Source organism: Genypterus blacodes, unplaced genomic scaffold, assembly GCF_046128005.1.
Source record: "Genypterus blacodes isolate CSIRO-AG114 ecotype Tasmania unplaced genomic scaffold, CSIRO-AGI_Gbla_v1 ptg000133l_1, whole genome shotgun sequence".
Taxonomy (NCBI): Eukaryota; Metazoa; Chordata; class Actinopteri; order Ophidiiformes; family Ophidiidae; genus Genypterus; species Genypterus blacodes.
The window spans coordinates 3228332-3245837 of NW_027466935.1; the positions used below are offsets into that span (position 1 = coordinate 3228332).

Below are 17506 nucleotides of genomic sequence, written 5' to 3' on the forward strand. Positions count from 1 at the left end.
TGTGTGTGTTTGTAGTTTATAAAGGAGTTTGTGAACAGAACGTGTGTGCAGCGGTATAACGTCTCCTTGTAGCAGTGGCAGGTCTCACTTATCTGGTCCTTCACCTTGTCCATTTTCTGTATTGGGGGTTTGTTGGGCTCACTGGCAGCTGGTCCATTAAGCACAGCCTTTGGCAGGTCAGTGAGGTTGATGGTTAGATTCTGATATGGCAGTGCTGGTTGGGATGTTGCCACCTTTTGCAAGCATCAGACATCACCACAATCTCTTTCCTTTTGTCCCACAGAAAGAAATGCCTGTGGTTGAATAATTTTGTGGCGATAAGTGGAGCTTTGTTGATGCTCCTGAGCAAAACAGCCAATTCCTTTGAGATGATCATGGTTGGACGTTTCCTCTATATAATTATTAGCTAATAACAACTATTTGTGAAATGGAGTTTCTTTTCGCAGGCCCGACCGGGAGGCCGCCATAATGTCCAAACACTACGATGGAGTTGAATTTCCCTTTTGCGCAAGTTTTCCAAATAGGAAAAAATGGCCAAAACAGGACAGGGGACTTTTGGGTGAGTACTTTCCAAATATTGAAACTCTGTTACGTTTTTTTTATTGTTTTGGCCCACTTACTCGATTCTTTTTTACTACATTTTACACTCATCGACAAAGACCAAGCTAGGCAAACTTACGTGCTATCACCTTTCAGACACATAGACGACCTTTACGTGCTTTGCGTAGGTTGGAGACATTATGTAACATTTAAAAGGTGGCGGTAAGGAGAAGGAGGTAAAATGCCAGCCAAAATGTCCGTAAATGTTGAGACTCGGACGGGAAGCATTCTAAAAAGTGTTGACAAGTGATTGTCGAAGATGTATTTTAGTGGGCATTAAGCAGTCGAAGTAATTCTCCTTTTGTAGTTTTTATAGTTTATTTTTGATTATTATTATTTATTTATTTTTGTACTGCAAGCAAGAAATCCTAAAGAGTAACATATAACTGTTATATTGACTATTATTGTAATGTTTAACCGTTAACTGTTTACATATTGATCATTGCAACTTGGGTGTTGAATAGCTGATCACTTATTCATCTATTGTACAGTTTCAGATAGTAGGAATTTATAAACTGTGTAACTTAATTACAGCAGATTCACTACACAATTTTGGAAAAAAGGAGCTTTTTAAAAAAAACATCTTACCGTTCGGAGGACATTCATACACCGTGCAATAACGCCAGTCGTCATTATCTGGATATGCGATCTAGAAGTAGGTCATACTGTATGTTTACACTACAGAATCATCAACAGGGACTTTGTTGGAGTTTCAACTTCAGCCCACGAGAGGCATTAATGCGCCACAGTAGCGCCTGGTCTGCCGGCAATACAACACCAAGAAGAAGAGTGTTCATCCGGTTTCTGTGTTTGTGTACAGGTTTGTGTACATAATTCCTGATAGTCAAAGAGATGCAGCGAGACAAATACAAGCAACGCCGGTGGGTCTGAAAAGTAAGACACCATTATTGATCAAACAGTTCCTCATCTTGTTAGATTCAATTTTGCATTGTGGCCTGTGACTTCAATCATTTGGAGGTAACTACTCATATTTCTCATGAATCACAATAGAAATGGGGACATTATTGAGGCCATAGCACATGCCTGCAAGTCATCATGGCATAATGTCTGAGCAATGACACACCTGTGGTAGTCTGCACACAGGCCTAAGTGCCGCAACAATGCAACAAATGGAGATGCAGGCACAGCGAATATAGCTGCATATGCATAAAACACAGCTGCAGATCCAGGCAATGGAGTATGAGAAGGTATGATAGTCATTTCTCTGTCCTATTTCAACAATGAAAAAAATAATTACTTGTAGGGTCATTGCCTCCGTCATTGGCCCTGCCAGTGGGGTGATCGAGGGTGAGTGATGGGGTCCACAAGATTGGGGGGCAGCAAGTATATATGAGGGGTTCTGTCATTTCTGACGGTGGCCATATTGTGGAGCACCACGCATGCAACAGTCTGAGTAGTCCACTCCGGGGCCAGCCTCAGGCCACGCAGACAATTGAAGCAGGCTTTTGATCTCTATCCTGACCCTGACCGTAGTCCTCTTGAGGGCTACATCGTATTGATTTTGTTGCCTTGATAGGTTTGAATAGACAGCAAAGTTGTGTTAGGCAGCTGTCTAGTTCGCATATAGGTTAGGCATGCGCAAACAACATGGCAACAGTTTCAATTAAATATTCTTTAATGGCTTCATATAATGTATATATTAACACTTTGGATTTCATCTTCAGACTATTTACAAGTGAGGAGTGCTACTGTGTATTTTGTTGCTTTATAGGTATAAAAAATACAATAAATAACAATGCCATTGTACTTTATTTTATACTTAAAAAAGGTTGACGTTCCAAGGTGAATGGCTGAAGCAGAACCACCTGCAATGTTGCTTGCCTGCTGACAACTTCATTAGATGAATCATCCATTGATTGATTTCCATGTGGGTGTATTGGGAATCAGATACTTGAGCAGCTTTTAAATTAGCTTTCAGAAGAGATAATGGCAAAGAATTTAACCACAGATGGTGGCATACATTATTAATAAAGGTAAAGATTGTACATTTGTTGTTGTGGATTATTAAAATGAGGGTACAGTTTGATAATCTCTTGGCATTGAATTTTTGAACTGACCAATGGATATAAAAATCTACAGTTTACAATCAGTACATACTGATTAGTAATCTGTATGGATGGTTTCTGTAAAGATGGAATTTGATCGGTTTTGTTGGAAGTGAACATGGGGGAGAGCAAGACAAAGACTGTGAGAGAAAGACATAATAACAGATGTGCTCAGTAACGCATCTGTCTCTCTCTCTCTTTCTCTGCATGCATGCACATAAGCAGCACAGCCAGGATTAAATATACTCTTCTTACCAAGGAGAGCATCAAAATCATTTGAACCCACATATTTTAAATGCAACATTACTCAGACAGAGATGGGTCTAGGTGTTTGAGCACCCCTCCAACCAGGTAGAGACTTCCAGTGACGAGGACATGAATCTCAGCTGCATTGCGGAGAAGAGCAGCTTTGGTTCTTACACTTGGAACTGAAACACTTGGAACACTTTCAACTGGGATCTTGGCTGGATCAGTCAGCAATGAATCCCTTCCCTGGGTGATCCACTGAAGGGCACTGAGGATACAGGGGAAGACCATGGTATCAGGTTTCCTTTCTGGTACCAGGGGCAGGCTGTTGTGACTGGGTTCTTCTGAGCCAGCTCTATCCCCCACAGAATTGAGAAGATGCCAGCTCTCCTCGTTGTCCAAGCAGCGAGTCAACATGCTGTCCACTGAAACTTTGAAGTTCTGCTGGTCTGAAAGATAAGAAAATGAGAGGTGAGAGGTGAAGAGACATTGTTGCAAAGGCCAGTGATTATAACCACGGCTACACAATGTTATTTTGTTCAAGTATCGCAGGAGTTTTCCAGGTTAGAAAATGCAAGATGGCGGGGATGGCTCCAACTAAAGAGTAAAAATATTTATTTTACATTGTACACGAATGTTCTTCAATCATTAACTCAGAGACCAGATATCGCTGACAGGGACCATTCAGAATTTTACATGCTTTCATGTTTGAATTCCAAAATAAATGCTATAACGTTATATTATGAAACTCTTTTTTCAGAACAAAAACCAGGGGAAGTTTTGTCACAAATCTATTCAGAATATTTTCAACAATTCTGCAAATAGATAATCTAACCCAACTGTCCCGCCTCCTCCTTGCTGGAGGTAATTAAGTGAAACCAGTGGGTGTCTGGAGGGCAGAAAAATCTACTTATGGTCAGCTGTTTTATACATGCAATATGCATTACATTACATTACATTACGGTCATTTTGGCAGACGCTTTTATCCAAAGCGACATACATTGCATTACCACCCTTCGCAGAGGGGGGAGCAATTGAGGGTTCGGTGCCTTGCTCAGGGGCACCTCGGCAGGGGCTCAAACCAGCCACCCTCCGGTTCCCTAGCAGAAGCTCTACCCACTGAGCTTCTGCCTCCCTATGCAGTTCCAAACCTAAAACATGTTAAACTAGAGATGCTAAAGAAAAGACTGTACCAGCGTTACACGAGGTGACAGCTTCAGTGATGTTGGGGCAGAATACAGCAAAGTCAAAATGACATGGCTAAAAAGGGAAGACAAGCAGAAAAAGAAAGTCAATACAAAACCTAAGCAGCAATTCTAAATGAAAATTGTGACAATATCCTTATGTATGAATCATGTGTTCTAGTAAATAGTACATATTAATTGATAGTAGGCACAATTAAATAGCTGTATTTCCTGCAAAAGTGTATGAAATTTTGGTTTAATAATAATGAATTTGAAAAATGTGCCATATAAACAAAACTTAAGGTCGCTTTACAGATCAGCAACAAAAATAGACATGACATATAACAGACAATACATATATTTACATTTCTGATTCTGAAACGCAGGACATTTCAATGAGTTCATCGACCTTTCAATGGAACTGCGTGCTATGATATCTATCAAGTTCATCCTGCATAAGAGGCATTAAAACAAAGTTTGTTTGAAACACTTATACTCACCACAAGCAGGTTCAGCATGGGAGCTGACTCCCTCTTTCCTGTGACATTAAACAGCAAAACTCTGGCGATAGGTTCACTACAACAAATCATGCAAAGGTAGAAAAAATGTATTCCTTAATAACTTTCTTTCTGCAGCTATAAAGTTTATGTCTGCTCTCATCCGCTGACATATTGTGTTAACCTCCCAAATTTCATGTTGTGGGTGTATATTATCTATTCAATATGTATTCATTAGAATAGTAGTTTTCCTTAACGGTAACATATATGTGATTGAAGCTAAACAGACCTCATTATCAAAGCAAACAAATGACAGAAGCAGAGGGTTTTCTATCAAGAGAGGGAGAGATGTTCACCGTGCATTTCTTTCATCAGGAACTGCAGTTTCTCTGAACCAGTCAACACAAGCCTGCATACTACGCATGGTATGAGCACTGTCCAGGAAATAGGTTATCGCTCCATGTCTCAGTTTCTGGGTCCTTCCTGGCCAATTTGTATTTGCTAGCCCTGCAGAAAATGGAGTGATGGATCAAAAGGAATTCATCATTAATAGTAGAAACAAACCATTTAAATGTCCAAATCCAAAAAATCACTGCAGTAAAAACCTTTTAAATTCCTTAGATGTGATTGTGTTCTTTCATTAGGACTCACCTTTCACCATGATGGGGCTCGGCTTAAAGCCAGTTGCTTGAGGTATCCCTGCATTCTCATCATCACTGGGCAGAAAGTGTTCATCTGTTGGAAGAGGATATTGAGAGTTGGGGAGGCGATAACAAGATTAACCAGATTTTGTGTGTCTTGTTCAACCAACTCACCTAGTATGCACCTCTTTTGCAGCCAAGTCTGACTAAGATGGAGGGCGAGGGAGGCGTTGGGGCGCTGATGCTGCCCTGCTAGGCTCAAATGCAGAGGTCCACAATCTGTCTGGTAGTCTTCAAGCTCTGGACATGTCCACAGAGGACACTAGAATAACAGGTTGGATAATATTATATAAAAGTAAGCAGTAAGGTTCTCTGTTATCCAGGTTAATTGAATTTCTAGCAGTAGAACTAGTCGGACGTTGCCAAAGGACCACTGAGGTCATTACTAGTAACACTCCCACCTATGTGAGGGCAACAGCCACCACCTAACATCTAAAAGAACAGAGTGAGCAGGGTCACATGGATATGACAGGATTCCCAGACTAAATCCAGTCAGTATGTACCCTTATCTCCTTGGCTCTGTCCTTGAGTACAGTCATTGCTACTTCTGGCTGCTTGACAGTGAAAGCAGGAACCCCTGGCTGGAAACATGTTGGCAGAGAAGAAGAGAAATAGACTAAAGTATTTTCCTTATCTCAGAGGGCAGTTTTAAGTACACGTTCAAGAGTCGGTCCAGTAGTCCAGGATTGATAAGAATGACAGCATGAAATATTTCCAGTAAACACAAACACACCTTGAAGATTCCAGCTTTATGCCAAGCTATCTCTTCAATTGTTTCGCCAAGGATCTGAGTGTGGTCGATACCCAGAGAGGAGATGCCACACACCCATGGTTTCCTGTTGTAAGAGGGACAGAGAAAGAGAACAAACTTTAAAATAAATTGTAAGGATCATTTCTAGACACTGTATCTCATTGTTATATCTTGCTACAGTTGCATTGCTATTTTCACTAAGGTGGAAATAGAAACCGTGGCGATAGCAACCAATAGCATGGTCTTTTGCATTTTCAGGCCTTGCAGTGTGGATGGACGGCTTCCTTTATTACTTGTGAAAATGCAAAGGGAAGTCTTACCTTATAATGTTAGTGCAGTCATAAGCTCCGCCAATCCCAACTTCAATTATGGCTAAATCGACCTGATTCATGTGAAGGAGAAGAGGAAGAAGAGCACAAGCACGTAAATCAATCCATTGGTTTTCTTGGTACATCAAATATTTGTAATAATAATGTGTTGGTCAGTCAGTCTGTCTTGTTAAGGTCATTCAGTGAGACAATTACTCCTATGGTTATGGTTATCATTGTGATCAAAATAAGGACCCAACTCTGTATTCCCCTGTGTCTCTTCACAGCTTGTAACCGTTAACGTGTGCTGGCTGCTGACAAATGCATTAATGTACCTTCTCCTGAAGAAACACATGGAAGGCCAGGATGGTGAGGAAGCGGAAGTAGGGAGGCATTGTCCCTTCATGAGCATCCTTTGGAGGTCAAAGTGACGGAAATTTAACATCACCAGATCAAGAATGTCATACAGGGATATTGAAAAATTGGTCAAAGCAACTCCTGCCATTCTATTGGCTGGGAACTTTTGACAGGGTTGTCACACAAGAAATCTAATTGCACAAGGCGCTGAGTTTTATATACAACCAGAGACATTTTGAGTGCGAGTTAACAACTTCTGCTCACGGATTGACAGACCACGCCTTGGATTAGGATAGGAATCTCTCCCTGTATTACAGCTTCTGGACTTTATAAGTGCACACTTGATAGCTAACCAAACCAATGCCACACTCAGGATGCAAATAGAGACTTGTGAGCAGCTGTGTCAGCATTGTGTGATGGTCATGCTCGAAATGACACGTGGGGCCACATTTACAAATTGAACTCAATTACAATATGGGGACAGTTGGGGAAGGTCTATTAGTCTATTTGCCTTCCACACATTCCCACTTAATGCAACAGCTTTAAGTATATAAATAACTCCATCATGTATATGCACCCTATCACACGGCCTACCTTAGTTTCATCCAGTCGTGTATAAATCTGCCAGAAGTATTTGGTGAAGAGCTCTTTTCCAATAGGCTGCCCATTGATTCGGATCCTCTCCCTGACCTGGACCAAATGTGGGGAACTGCAAGAAAGGAGGCCACGCCAGATTAAATCAACTCTGTTCATACATTAATACATGCTGTGGCACAGATATAAAAAAATTGAATGTAAGATTTTAAATATGACATATGCATCACACATATAACCATGATAATTTTTAGACTGTTATTTTTCATTATTGGGGCTAGGAAAAATACATATGGCAGTCTTCTAAAGCCAGGATGTGGCAAAGATGTTCAGAAACTGATTCAAAAAAATTTTAAACTGAATTTCAAGTCATTTTTTAATCAAACTCAACACTTCTGTGATTTTTGCTAAACACAAAACACGATGCCCAAATCACAGAACCCTTGAGTTATCTATGATGCAGTTTTACCTAAAAAACCCTGTGCGCAATCCATAACCTCTCAAAATCTGCTCTGTAAAAGCACACGTTGATCCCTAAAAGAGATAAAAGACCATATAAGTCGCTGTCCCTCAATGAAATCAGAAAACAATCATATGCACCACTTTTATATTTGGTCAAATGTGAGCATTGACTGGTAACTGGTGTCTGATTTGCTTACCTTGCCCTTTGTTCCAGTCACATGGATCATATTGAGATGGTCTAGTTCCTCCACCTTAGACACACACACAGAGACACAAAAGTGTTCATCACAGTCATCACCACTGTAAGTGATACACCACCACGCACTACATCCAATATCAAAACAACTCACAGTGAGGCCAGCTCGTTCCAGGAAGACCCTCATAGCCTGAAGCTTAGGGAGGCCAGGCTCTTCCTGTACCTTTTTCAGTGCAAAGGCTTTGGTCTGCAGTGTGTTCAGAGTGCAGATAGCATCCTATGTCAAAATCAAAGAGCACATTAGTCAAACATATCACAGATGTGGTAGCTACCTTTTCGCTGATGCTCTATCTGCTGGTTGGATTCCCACATTGCGCCAAAAATGACATTTTCTCCCCGTTTATCTCGTTTTTTTCATTTTTTCCCAGGGTTTCAGTTCAGGGTTTTCAGTGTTAATGCTTGATCAATGTTCTTCACTCCATTCCACTCAATTCACGATAACAAAGCCCAAAACTTTTCCCAGGTAAAAAGTCACCTGCCTGGTCAATTCTGACCAATCACAAAACAGTTTGCAAGCGCGTGGCGTTTTGTTGGACCTCCGGTAAACGTTAAGGTGTGAACGCAGAATCCAATCAAGGATCGTTTATATTTGTCCAAACTTTCCCTGAAACATTTGAAAAATCAATTTAGTACAGTGGCCGAGAGGGCTCAATATATGCAACATTAGAGAACGAACACCACACGGTCATCAGATTGACGACATCACGCTGGAAATAGAGGAAACACAACAGAAATGAACGACAACACAACGGAGCTTTAAACAGGCAACTTTATAATCGGGATACAAAACATGGAAAGTAAGTTTGTTTCAGCTGTAATGTTTTTATTATTCATATTATTATCATCATATAAATTCATATTAAATAACGTGAAGGAGAGTTAGTGAATGTTGTTTATGTAGTTATTATATTTTTTTAAGATGATGTTGTTATGATCAACTCTTCAACTCTAAATTGATTTGCACAATTTGCATAATATTTTAGAGAATTGTAAAGTGTAAACAAACTCACTGTTTCAGAGTAGACTTATAGATAATATTTGTGTGCTGAATAGATGTGTTTTTGCTGAATTGATGGCAGAAATGGCCCTGTGTTACAGACTATAACAATGGTTGTAATTGATTATCAACTGCTGCTGAGAACATTTGGGGTTACATAATTGTTGTTTAGGTATGTTTGTGGGGTTCTGTTGCCTGCCTACTGTCTCTATTAATTGCCCATGTCAAAGTGAGCAATATTCCTTTTACTCATTCAAATAGAATTCAATATCGACTAAGTTATCATGCTATAATGTGAACTGCAACATCTTTTAATTCTTGCTGTCCTTCGGTTTGATGGACATGATTGTGGCTTTGCAGTGTCTCCAGATGCCCCCCAGCAGTTTGATGACCTCATACCTCCTGAACACAGTCTATGTGGTGATGATGAGCTCCATGTTCGCTTTGTGAACCTGGAGAGACAAAATGAGCTGCTTTCACCTGTCAACTGGACAACCGCTGTGGAAGACTACACATTACTTAAAAATGTATTTGCAAAGTCAAATCCTGTATTCCACATTACACACACGTTTCTTATTTAAGTTAGTGGATGTTTTTTATTAAATGATGAACTGAGACGACATTAGGTTTCTGTCAAATGTTTAAACAGCAGTTTTATTGGCATGTAAATTCCATAGAATTACAGCAAAACAATGAAATATTACCAGATGAATTCATCAACTGATCATGGTCATCTGGCACTGCTCCTGTAGAGGGATCAATAACACAGTGTAAACTGCGTCAAGGTCATGTGTGTGAATAACACTTAGACACACAGCACAGACAAAGTATGTTGTTGTGAAATAATGAGTGTAAATTTAAAGTGCAGACTTACAACGGAGTATCGCTTTCATTTATAGACAGAGTCACCAAAATTTTGAAGCTCAAGCGCTGGATTAATCTATCATTATTTTATTTGCAAGTAATCATATATAAGTCAAGGGCACGTGTTTATTTAAATTGTGACATTTGCATTCGGAGTCTGTAGCTGATGCTGAGGTCATCATTACGTGAGATCATTACTTGTACATTGCGCATTTAAACTAATAATATAACACAAGTTGTTGGAAAGGTGCCAAAGCTGATTGCCGTTTCCACAGCAGGCACAAACTCCTTCCTGGATTGATTCCACAATATGAGCAAACACGGCACACCTTAAAAACCTTCAAACTACATCAACTGTAAAACATTCACTACCTCTCGGCAAGAATAACCGGATTCTACGGAAGGGTGTTGCTGCCACAGCATAAAACACGTCACTACATAGAAAACATCACGTTATAACGTCAAACGTGTACTGATCCATACTTCGCTCCTTAGGCTTCATATTAACTACAAGTTACATTTCCGTAAAACAGCTGTATTGGATGGTTGGATGGAGAACCCCGACACTCCAAATACAAATATATCCGGTTAGATATGAATTCAATCATATCAATCAAGATTAAAGCTTAACATACCTACTTTCTTATAAAGTTACGTTGTTTTGTCGTTCATATCAGTTGCATCGTAGCTCTCTTCCGTTGTGTTTCCTCGATTTTGCAGCCTTTCTCGGTCGTCAAATTGATTCACATGCGATCTTCGTCTTACGTTGCATACAAGGTGTGGCCATTAAATATTGCGACTTGGGCTGCAATTTAATTTAATGAAGAAAACTTATATTTTAATTACTTTCCCCTTTAATATATTCCCCTCTGTAACAACACACCGCTTATTAAAGGGCAATTAATCGGTTGACGAGCTCTCTCAGCCACCGTAGTTTAGGGTGCGACAATCATTTTCATCATTTATTCATCAATATAGGGATTAGAAAAGCAAATTACTGAAGCACAGTTTTTGTTGTAGGCATCTCCTTTATTTTACCCGATGAAGTTGAGAGTCAAGTAGAAAAATGACACCCAAGTGGAGACGCGAAAGGAACAGCTCCTTCATACCTCCAGGCTATGGTCAAGCCCTACACCCCCGGCCGACCACTTCGGTTGACGAGAGAGAGAGCTTCGGTTGACGAGCTCTCAGCCACCGTAGATGACCCTCTTAGGACATTACATTACATTACGATCATTTGGCAGACGCTTTTATCCAAAGCGACTTACATTACATTACCACCCTTCGCAGGGGGGGGAGCAATTGAGGGTTCGGTGCCTTGCTCAGGGGCACCTCGGCAGGGGCTCGAACCGGCGACCCTCCGGTTCCCAAGCGGAAGCACTACCCACTGAGCCACTGCCTCCTAGGACATCACCTATTCTGTCCTAGCTCTCCTGATGCTCTTGTTTTCTAATCTTTCATTTCTAATTTGTCCTTTTTTCTCATTCATCATAGTACCTAACTTATTGCACTTCTACTCTAGCTCTAGTTATGCTCTTAGCTGTTGGTTTAGGAATGAAATGCGCTTACGATTTCTTGTGACCTGAAGTTCTTTTATCTACCTTAGTTGAACACACTTATTGTAAGTCGCTTTGGATAAAAGCGTCTGCTAAATGATCGTAATGTAATGTAATGTAATGTAAAAAATGTCTCACATCTGTTTTATTTCAGCACGTTATGTGCATAAGAACGAACCTGAAAGTGTGTGCCGTTAAAATATTAAGTCAAGTTAACAGCACACACTTTAACAGCACACACTTGCAATCAGTTGTAATCAACACTGGATAAAATCAGTGCCTACCTGATACTCTTTGCCTGGTACCTGAGGCGCTATCTCCATAATAGAACCCTTGAATAAAAGGCCCGGCACGAAAAGCGCCCAAATGCTTTCCGCGAGACAGGAACGTCGGTACTTCGGGCCAACTACTTTTACTCATTATCTATGAAGGGTGGTCCAGAGTACTGCTTCGTGATTGGCTGAGCAGAGACACTGTCTACGCACTTGCTCATAAATATGAAGATCTATTAAGCATATTCATGATGATGAAGATTAGAACTATTACTATTATTATAACTATATATAATTATTAGTTAATTACAACTATTGTAGTTTAGGTTATTAAACTGTGTCACATTACATTACATTACGAGCATTTGGCAGACGCTTTTATCCAAAGCGACTTACATTACATTACAACCCTACGCAGAGGGGGGAGCAATTGAGGGTTCGGTGCCTTGCTCAGGGGCACCTCGGCAGGGACTCGAACCGGCGACCCTCCAGTTCCCAAGCGGAAGCTCTACCCCCTGAGCTACTGCCTCCCTGTCACCTTGTTACAACAATTGCACTACATAAGTTAGAAAAAGGAGCAACCGTTTTTTCCCGCTATTTTAAAGAGCAGCTTTTTTAAATACACGTCTTAACATTTGAAGGATATTTGTACAGCTTGTTATCGACTGTATATTTACAGAATTGGAGCGACATTGTTGATGTTTCATCTTTGGCCCACGAGAGGCAGTAATGCGCCACATTAGCGTCCGGTACGCCGGAAATACAACACGAAGAAGAAGGGCGTTCATCCGGTTTGTCTGTTTGTGTACAGGTGCTGGAGCGTTATTCCTGTTAGTCGAAGAGATGCAGCGAGAGAAAACAAGCAACGCCGCGGCGGCTGAAAAGTAACACACCATTGTTTATCAATTCCGCATCTTCTAGATTCAACAATGTATTTCCCCACGTGCATATGTGTTACGCTTTATTAGAAACGTGTGATATGAACTGAAGTTTCTTTTCGCAGGCCCGACCGGGAGGCCGCCATAATGTCCAAATACTACGATGGAGTTGAATTTCCCTTTTGCGACGAGTTTTCCAAATATGAAAAAATGGCCAAAATAGGACAGGGGACTTTTGGGTGAGTACTTTCCAAATATTAAAACTCTGCTCTGCTTTTTGTTGCTGTTTTGGCCCACTTGTAGGCGACTATATGCTAGCGGTGTTGATACAAGAAAAACACGATGTAAAGTTAAACCTCGAACGTTCAACAACAATCTTGTGTGAATAGAGCAACATGTTAGTCTGAAATGAGTCACGATTCTTTACGTTTTACTCTCATTGACAAAGACGAAGCTAGGCAACTTACGTGCTATCACCTTTCAGACACATAGACGACCTTCACGTGCTTTGCGTAGGTTGAAGACATTATATAACATTTAAAAGGTGGAGGTAAGAAGAAGGAGGTAAAATGCCAGCCAAATGTCCGTAAATGTTGAGACTCTATTCTTGTTAATGCATTCTACAAAGCATTTACAGGTGATTGTCAAAGATACCTCACATTTTTAGTAGTCGTATATCTCTCTTTATTTTAACACATCAGCCCTCGTTCAGACCTAAAGTGATATTTTGCTACTTTAGACAAAGCTTATAACTTCTTACTTTCATTTAGATGTTTTCCAAATTCTTGAGCCAAAGTTTTGGATCATTAGTAAGAGCATGAGTGGTCTTGAGCATGTATTTATACTTTTAACAGGACATAATAGTGAGTGAAAGGAAGACAATTTGTTTACATTCTGTTTGATAGCTGACTTGGCTGAGATTAATGTGTCTGTTGTGTTGAATCTGTTCTACAGGGAAGTGTTCAAAGCCAAGCATAGGCAGACTGGGAAAAAGGTCGCACTGAAGAAAGTCTTGATGGAAAACGAGAAAGAGGGGGTAAATACTTAAATGCCGTTATAACTTCATTGTCACACAGGTGTGATTAGTGGAAACAAAAAATGAGATAGCTATGACCATGATTCAAAGATTTTGGCAAATGTGTGCATTGTCGTGTAAATACTGTTGGTCAGACTTCAGGGGCCCCACAGGGAATCAATGCACATTCATGTAAGGTTAATGCCAATTCAGTGTCTACATGATGACAAGGTGTGTTCATTCAAATTCAAATCACTTGTAAATTAAGAGAACAAAACATGCTTTATAGCCTCTTTAATCAGGGAACATTACACGGGTGCATATTGGTTGACGATTGTGTGGGTCCTTTTCACACAATCCTCCTTGATCACTCTCCATTGATTGAGTGGTGCTCAAGATGTGTACCTTTGATAACCCGTGTGGCAATGTTTTTAATTGTAATACTCTGTCCCCACTGCTCCTTCATTTTTATCTTTCCCCATTTTCTGTCGTAAAGTGTTTTACCATAGAGAAAGAGGACCTTTTTGCAGAAATGTTTCCGACTAATGGATGTTAATCTTTCTTTTGTTATAGTTCCCAATCACAGCTCTGAGAGAGATCAAGATCCTCCAGCTGCTGAAGCATGAGAATGTGGTGAATCTCATTGAGATCTGCAGAACTAAAGGTAGGTTTAGAGTGGATTTAGTTGCATCTTGGACTGAAATGTATAATGACATGGTTTGTATGAGTGTGTCTCTATAACTTTTTTGATTGTGTGTGAGCTAACACAATGCATAAGAATAAAGAAAGAACTCAGTTATTTTAGAATGATCCCACTCCAGCCCTCCAGGTGGCGGTAATGCGCCATAACAGTGGCTTGCCAACCATTAATCAACAAAACTAACTTAAAGGAGATAGAACAAGAAAAGGCAGAAGCATCAGTTGGTTGGGAACATTACATCAACATCATCAAAATGGGGAAAATGAACACAATCTTTCACATCTGTGTCTTTTTCTCACATCTAAACAATTAAACACCCTTTCATTTCCGTGTCTCTCTTTCCACCAGCTACTCAGTTCAACAGATACAAAGGCAGTATCTATTTGGTCTTTGACTTCTGTGAGCACGACCTGGCAGGGCTGCTGAGTAATGCCAACGTCAAGTTCACCCTGGCAGAGATCAAGAAGGTCATGCAGATGCTGCTCAATGGACTGTACTACATCCACAGAAACAAGGTGAGGCATTGACAAAGATTACTGTCCACTGGGATCTGCTTAGTTTTGTACCGTTTGGTTGATTGATTGTCAGGCCGCAGTAGATCTCATTCTTTTAGCTTTCACTGCATGGTTCTGATTCCTCACTGTTTATACAATGTCCTATTAGCTCAACCATTGTCTTTTTTTAATCAGATCCTTCACAGAGACATGAAGGCAGCCAATGTGCTCATCACTCGAGATGGCGTTCTAAAGCTGGCTGACTTTGGCTTGGCTCGAGCTTTTAGCCTGGCTAAAAACAGCCAGGGGAACCGCTACACCAACCGCGTGGTCACACTGTGGTACCGACCTCCAGAGCTGCTATTAGGTAAGAGGGCCGAGGTGGCTCAAAACGCTCAGGGTTAATATGTTAATGTTTTAAATGTGTCACAGCCCGGCTTATAGGTGGCAACAAAGATGGGGGATTGGACGAATTTTAACTTAATATGGTTTTAAACTATTCATTTTGCCAGGGGAGCGAGACTATGGTCCACCTATTGACCTGTGGGGGGCCGGCTGTATCATGGCAGAGATGTGGACCCGAAGTCCCATCATGCAAGGGAACACAGAACAGCACCAGCTCACACTCATCAGCCAGCTATGTGGTTCCATTACTGCTGAGGTAAGTCATCTTCATGCGATAACTAAACAATTTGTTTGCCACAATTATTCAAAATAATAATTATCCTCATGTCATTGTTTCAATGTTAACTAACCCTTACTCAAACCAATTGGCTTTCTTGGCATTATTAGAAGCGACTTCATTGAATCAAGACTCTATTTTGCAATGAGTCATAATTAATAATAACACTATTACCTCAATCATCTATATTGAATTGTAATGTGGATTTCTTTCATCATATTCTTTAGGTGTGGCCCGGTGTGGATAAGAAATACGAGCTCTACCAGAAGATGGAGTTGCCTAAAGGCCAGAAGAGGAAAGTGAAGGACCGCCTCAAAGCCTATGTCAAAGACCCATATGCTCTGGACTTGATCGACAAGCTGCTGGTTCTGGACCCGGCACAGCGCATAGACAGTGATGACGCACTCAACCACGATTTCTTCTGGTCCGACCCCATGCCTTCAGACTTAAAGAACATGCTTTCCACCCACAACACCTCCATGTTTGAATATCTGGCCCCGCCCCGACGTCGAGGCCACATGCCCCAGCAGCAACCAAACCAGAACAGGAACCCAGCCACCACAAGTCAGACGGAGTTTGATCGTGTGTTTTAACAGTAAAGAAGAACATTGGCACACCATTTCACGGTTTGGACTTCTGTTCCACAACAAATGACAAAACCTTTTCACTGGGCTGGCCTCAATCATTACTGAATAAGGTTTGGTAGGTGCCTCCTGTGAGTCTGTACAGGGTTTTTGTTGCACGGGAAGATTTTACTTCCCTCAGTGTTCTGGTAGCACTATTTCACAACCCCTTGGACTTTGTCATTTCAACAGCTTATTCCACTCATTTGCCTTGTGTTTTAATGGTCATTTAAGAGACAAAATAGCCTGGTTAGATTTTGTTCCTTCCACAGCTCCGTTTCAATAATTCAGCATTTTTTTGTCAACAAACTCCAATTGTCAGTTTTCAGATTGTGTTTTAGTGTAAAATAATGTTCATTCAATTTTTTAATTTAAGCGTTTTTGAATAATCCAGAATAATAGTTATCTTTGTTGAGATCACTTGACCACACTGGGTCATTGTCATCAGTCATCAGTCTTTATTTGATTTAGAGCCGTTGCTGCTCTTCCTACATGGAATTTTTTTTTTTTTTTTACATGTTTAGAACAAGATTCTCTTTGTCATTGGACAACACATTGATTTTTCCTCTCCAATTAACCCTTAAATAAATGTCATTGACATGAAAATTGTTCAATTTTGTGAAATTGAAAAAAGGTTTTCAAACTGTAGACTGCAACCGCTGAGGGACAACTCGCCTTCTAATAACTGCAGATGCTGTTACCCCTGCAAACACAGGGGGTGCCGTTGCGTTGTGGGTGTCCATCAGCGTTTAACAGCTGCAAAGATGAGGGAAAAAGGCTTCAGCTATGACTACAGTGATATATCGATGAGTCAAACATGACCAACAAGTTATCATTTGTAAACAGCTCACAAGTATAAACACATCACCCAGATAATCAAAAATGCATCTTTATTATGTTTACACATTTATGTGCTGAAACAGTATTAAAATGGTCAGCAATTGATGCGTGCACACAGTTGTAAAAGAACATCTTCTTCTCTAAAAGCGTATGTTTGCCATATCACAAATGTGAAAATTAAAAATGTTACTTTACAACAGATGCTTGGTTTTGTTGCTTATACATCTCATGTCAACTACAAATGCAACAAAATTAACAAATCTGTGTAGCATGATGACCTCATGGTGGTGCAACAATGAAAATCTGTTGATTATTTTATGATGATTAATGATGTTTTTTGATACAACACCGGCAAACAAAGAACAAGAGTGAGTGCCAAGAAGCATGTGTTCTCACAACAAGGAAGGGGTTGATTGGTCATTCTTGGAGGATCTATTACACTGGTAAGCTGCAGCAAATGCAAGCATATATGTCAAATTCTGAAAAAAACCCCCACCTTAAATTGTACTTTTTCCTAATGGGAATTTGTGGTCAGGAGTTAATGTTCATTCTACAGCGAGCAA

The 17506-nt window shown here is 40.4% G+C and overlaps 2 protein-coding genes and 1 long non-coding RNA gene across 9 annotated transcripts in view; 2 read left to right on the forward strand and 1 right to left on the reverse strand.

Annotated features, from left to right (window-relative positions):
• LOC143011041 (uncharacterized) overlaps nucleotides 1-2244 on the forward strand; it is a 35050-nt gene extending 32806 nt beyond the window's left edge. The window contains exons 5-6 of the long non-coding RNA XR_012964882.1: nucleotides 1421-1494; nucleotides 1612-2244. This is a non-coding gene — a long non-coding RNA (uncharacterized LOC143011041). The remainder of the gene's footprint in view (nucleotides 1-1420; nucleotides 1495-1611) is intronic.
• A 665-nt stretch (nucleotides 2245-2909) lies between these two features.
• LOC143011035 (folylpolyglutamate synthase, mitochondrial-like) lies at nucleotides 2910-11864 on the reverse strand. 6 transcript variants are annotated; one of them, XM_076163688.1, is made up of 18 exons: nucleotides 11724-11815; nucleotides 10523-10688; nucleotides 9724-9765; nucleotides 9419-9471; nucleotides 8117-8239; nucleotides 7964-8017; nucleotides 7774-7838; nucleotides 7305-7419; nucleotides 6689-6766; nucleotides 6366-6427; nucleotides 6028-6130; nucleotides 5798-5875; nucleotides 5409-5556; nucleotides 5245-5328; nucleotides 4950-5100; nucleotides 4597-4672; nucleotides 4106-4172; nucleotides 2910-3361 (listed from the first exon to the last, which is right to left on the reverse strand). In XM_076163688.1, exons 3-18 carry the CDS (start codon nucleotides 9734-9736, stop codon nucleotides 2970-2972), a joined length of 1662 nt encoding a protein of 553 aa, XP_076019803.1. In that variant the 5' UTR covers nucleotides 9737-9765; nucleotides 10523-10688; nucleotides 11724-11815; the 3' UTR covers nucleotides 2910-2969. The 6 variants fall into 6 exon arrangements, with proteins under 6 accessions (XP_076019803.1, XP_076019804.1, XP_076019802.1 ...); XM_076163689.1 differs by having other exon boundaries at nucleotides 10519-10688; XM_076163687.1 differs by lacking the exon at nucleotides 10523-10688 and having other exon boundaries at nucleotides 11724-11864.
• On the forward strand, nucleotides 10452-17134 carry cdk9 (cyclin-dependent kinase 9 (CDC2-related kinase)). 2 transcript variants are annotated; one of them, XM_076163695.1, is made up of 9 exons: nucleotides 10452-10470; nucleotides 12523-12595; nucleotides 12715-12828; nucleotides 13544-13625; nucleotides 14178-14268; nucleotides 14653-14819; nucleotides 14994-15165; nucleotides 15311-15459; nucleotides 15708-17134. In XM_076163695.1, exons 2-9 carry the CDS (start codon nucleotides 12555-12557, stop codon nucleotides 16071-16073), a joined length of 1182 nt encoding a protein of 393 aa, XP_076019810.1. In that variant the 5' UTR covers nucleotides 10452-10470; nucleotides 12523-12554; the 3' UTR covers nucleotides 16074-17134. The 2 variants fall into 2 exon arrangements, with proteins under 2 accessions (XP_076019810.1, XP_076019811.1); XM_076163696.1 differs by lacking the exons at nucleotides 10452-10470; nucleotides 12523-12595; nucleotides 12715-12828 and adding an exon at nucleotides 12889-12933.
• Nucleotides 17135-17506: the final 372 nt, after the last annotated feature.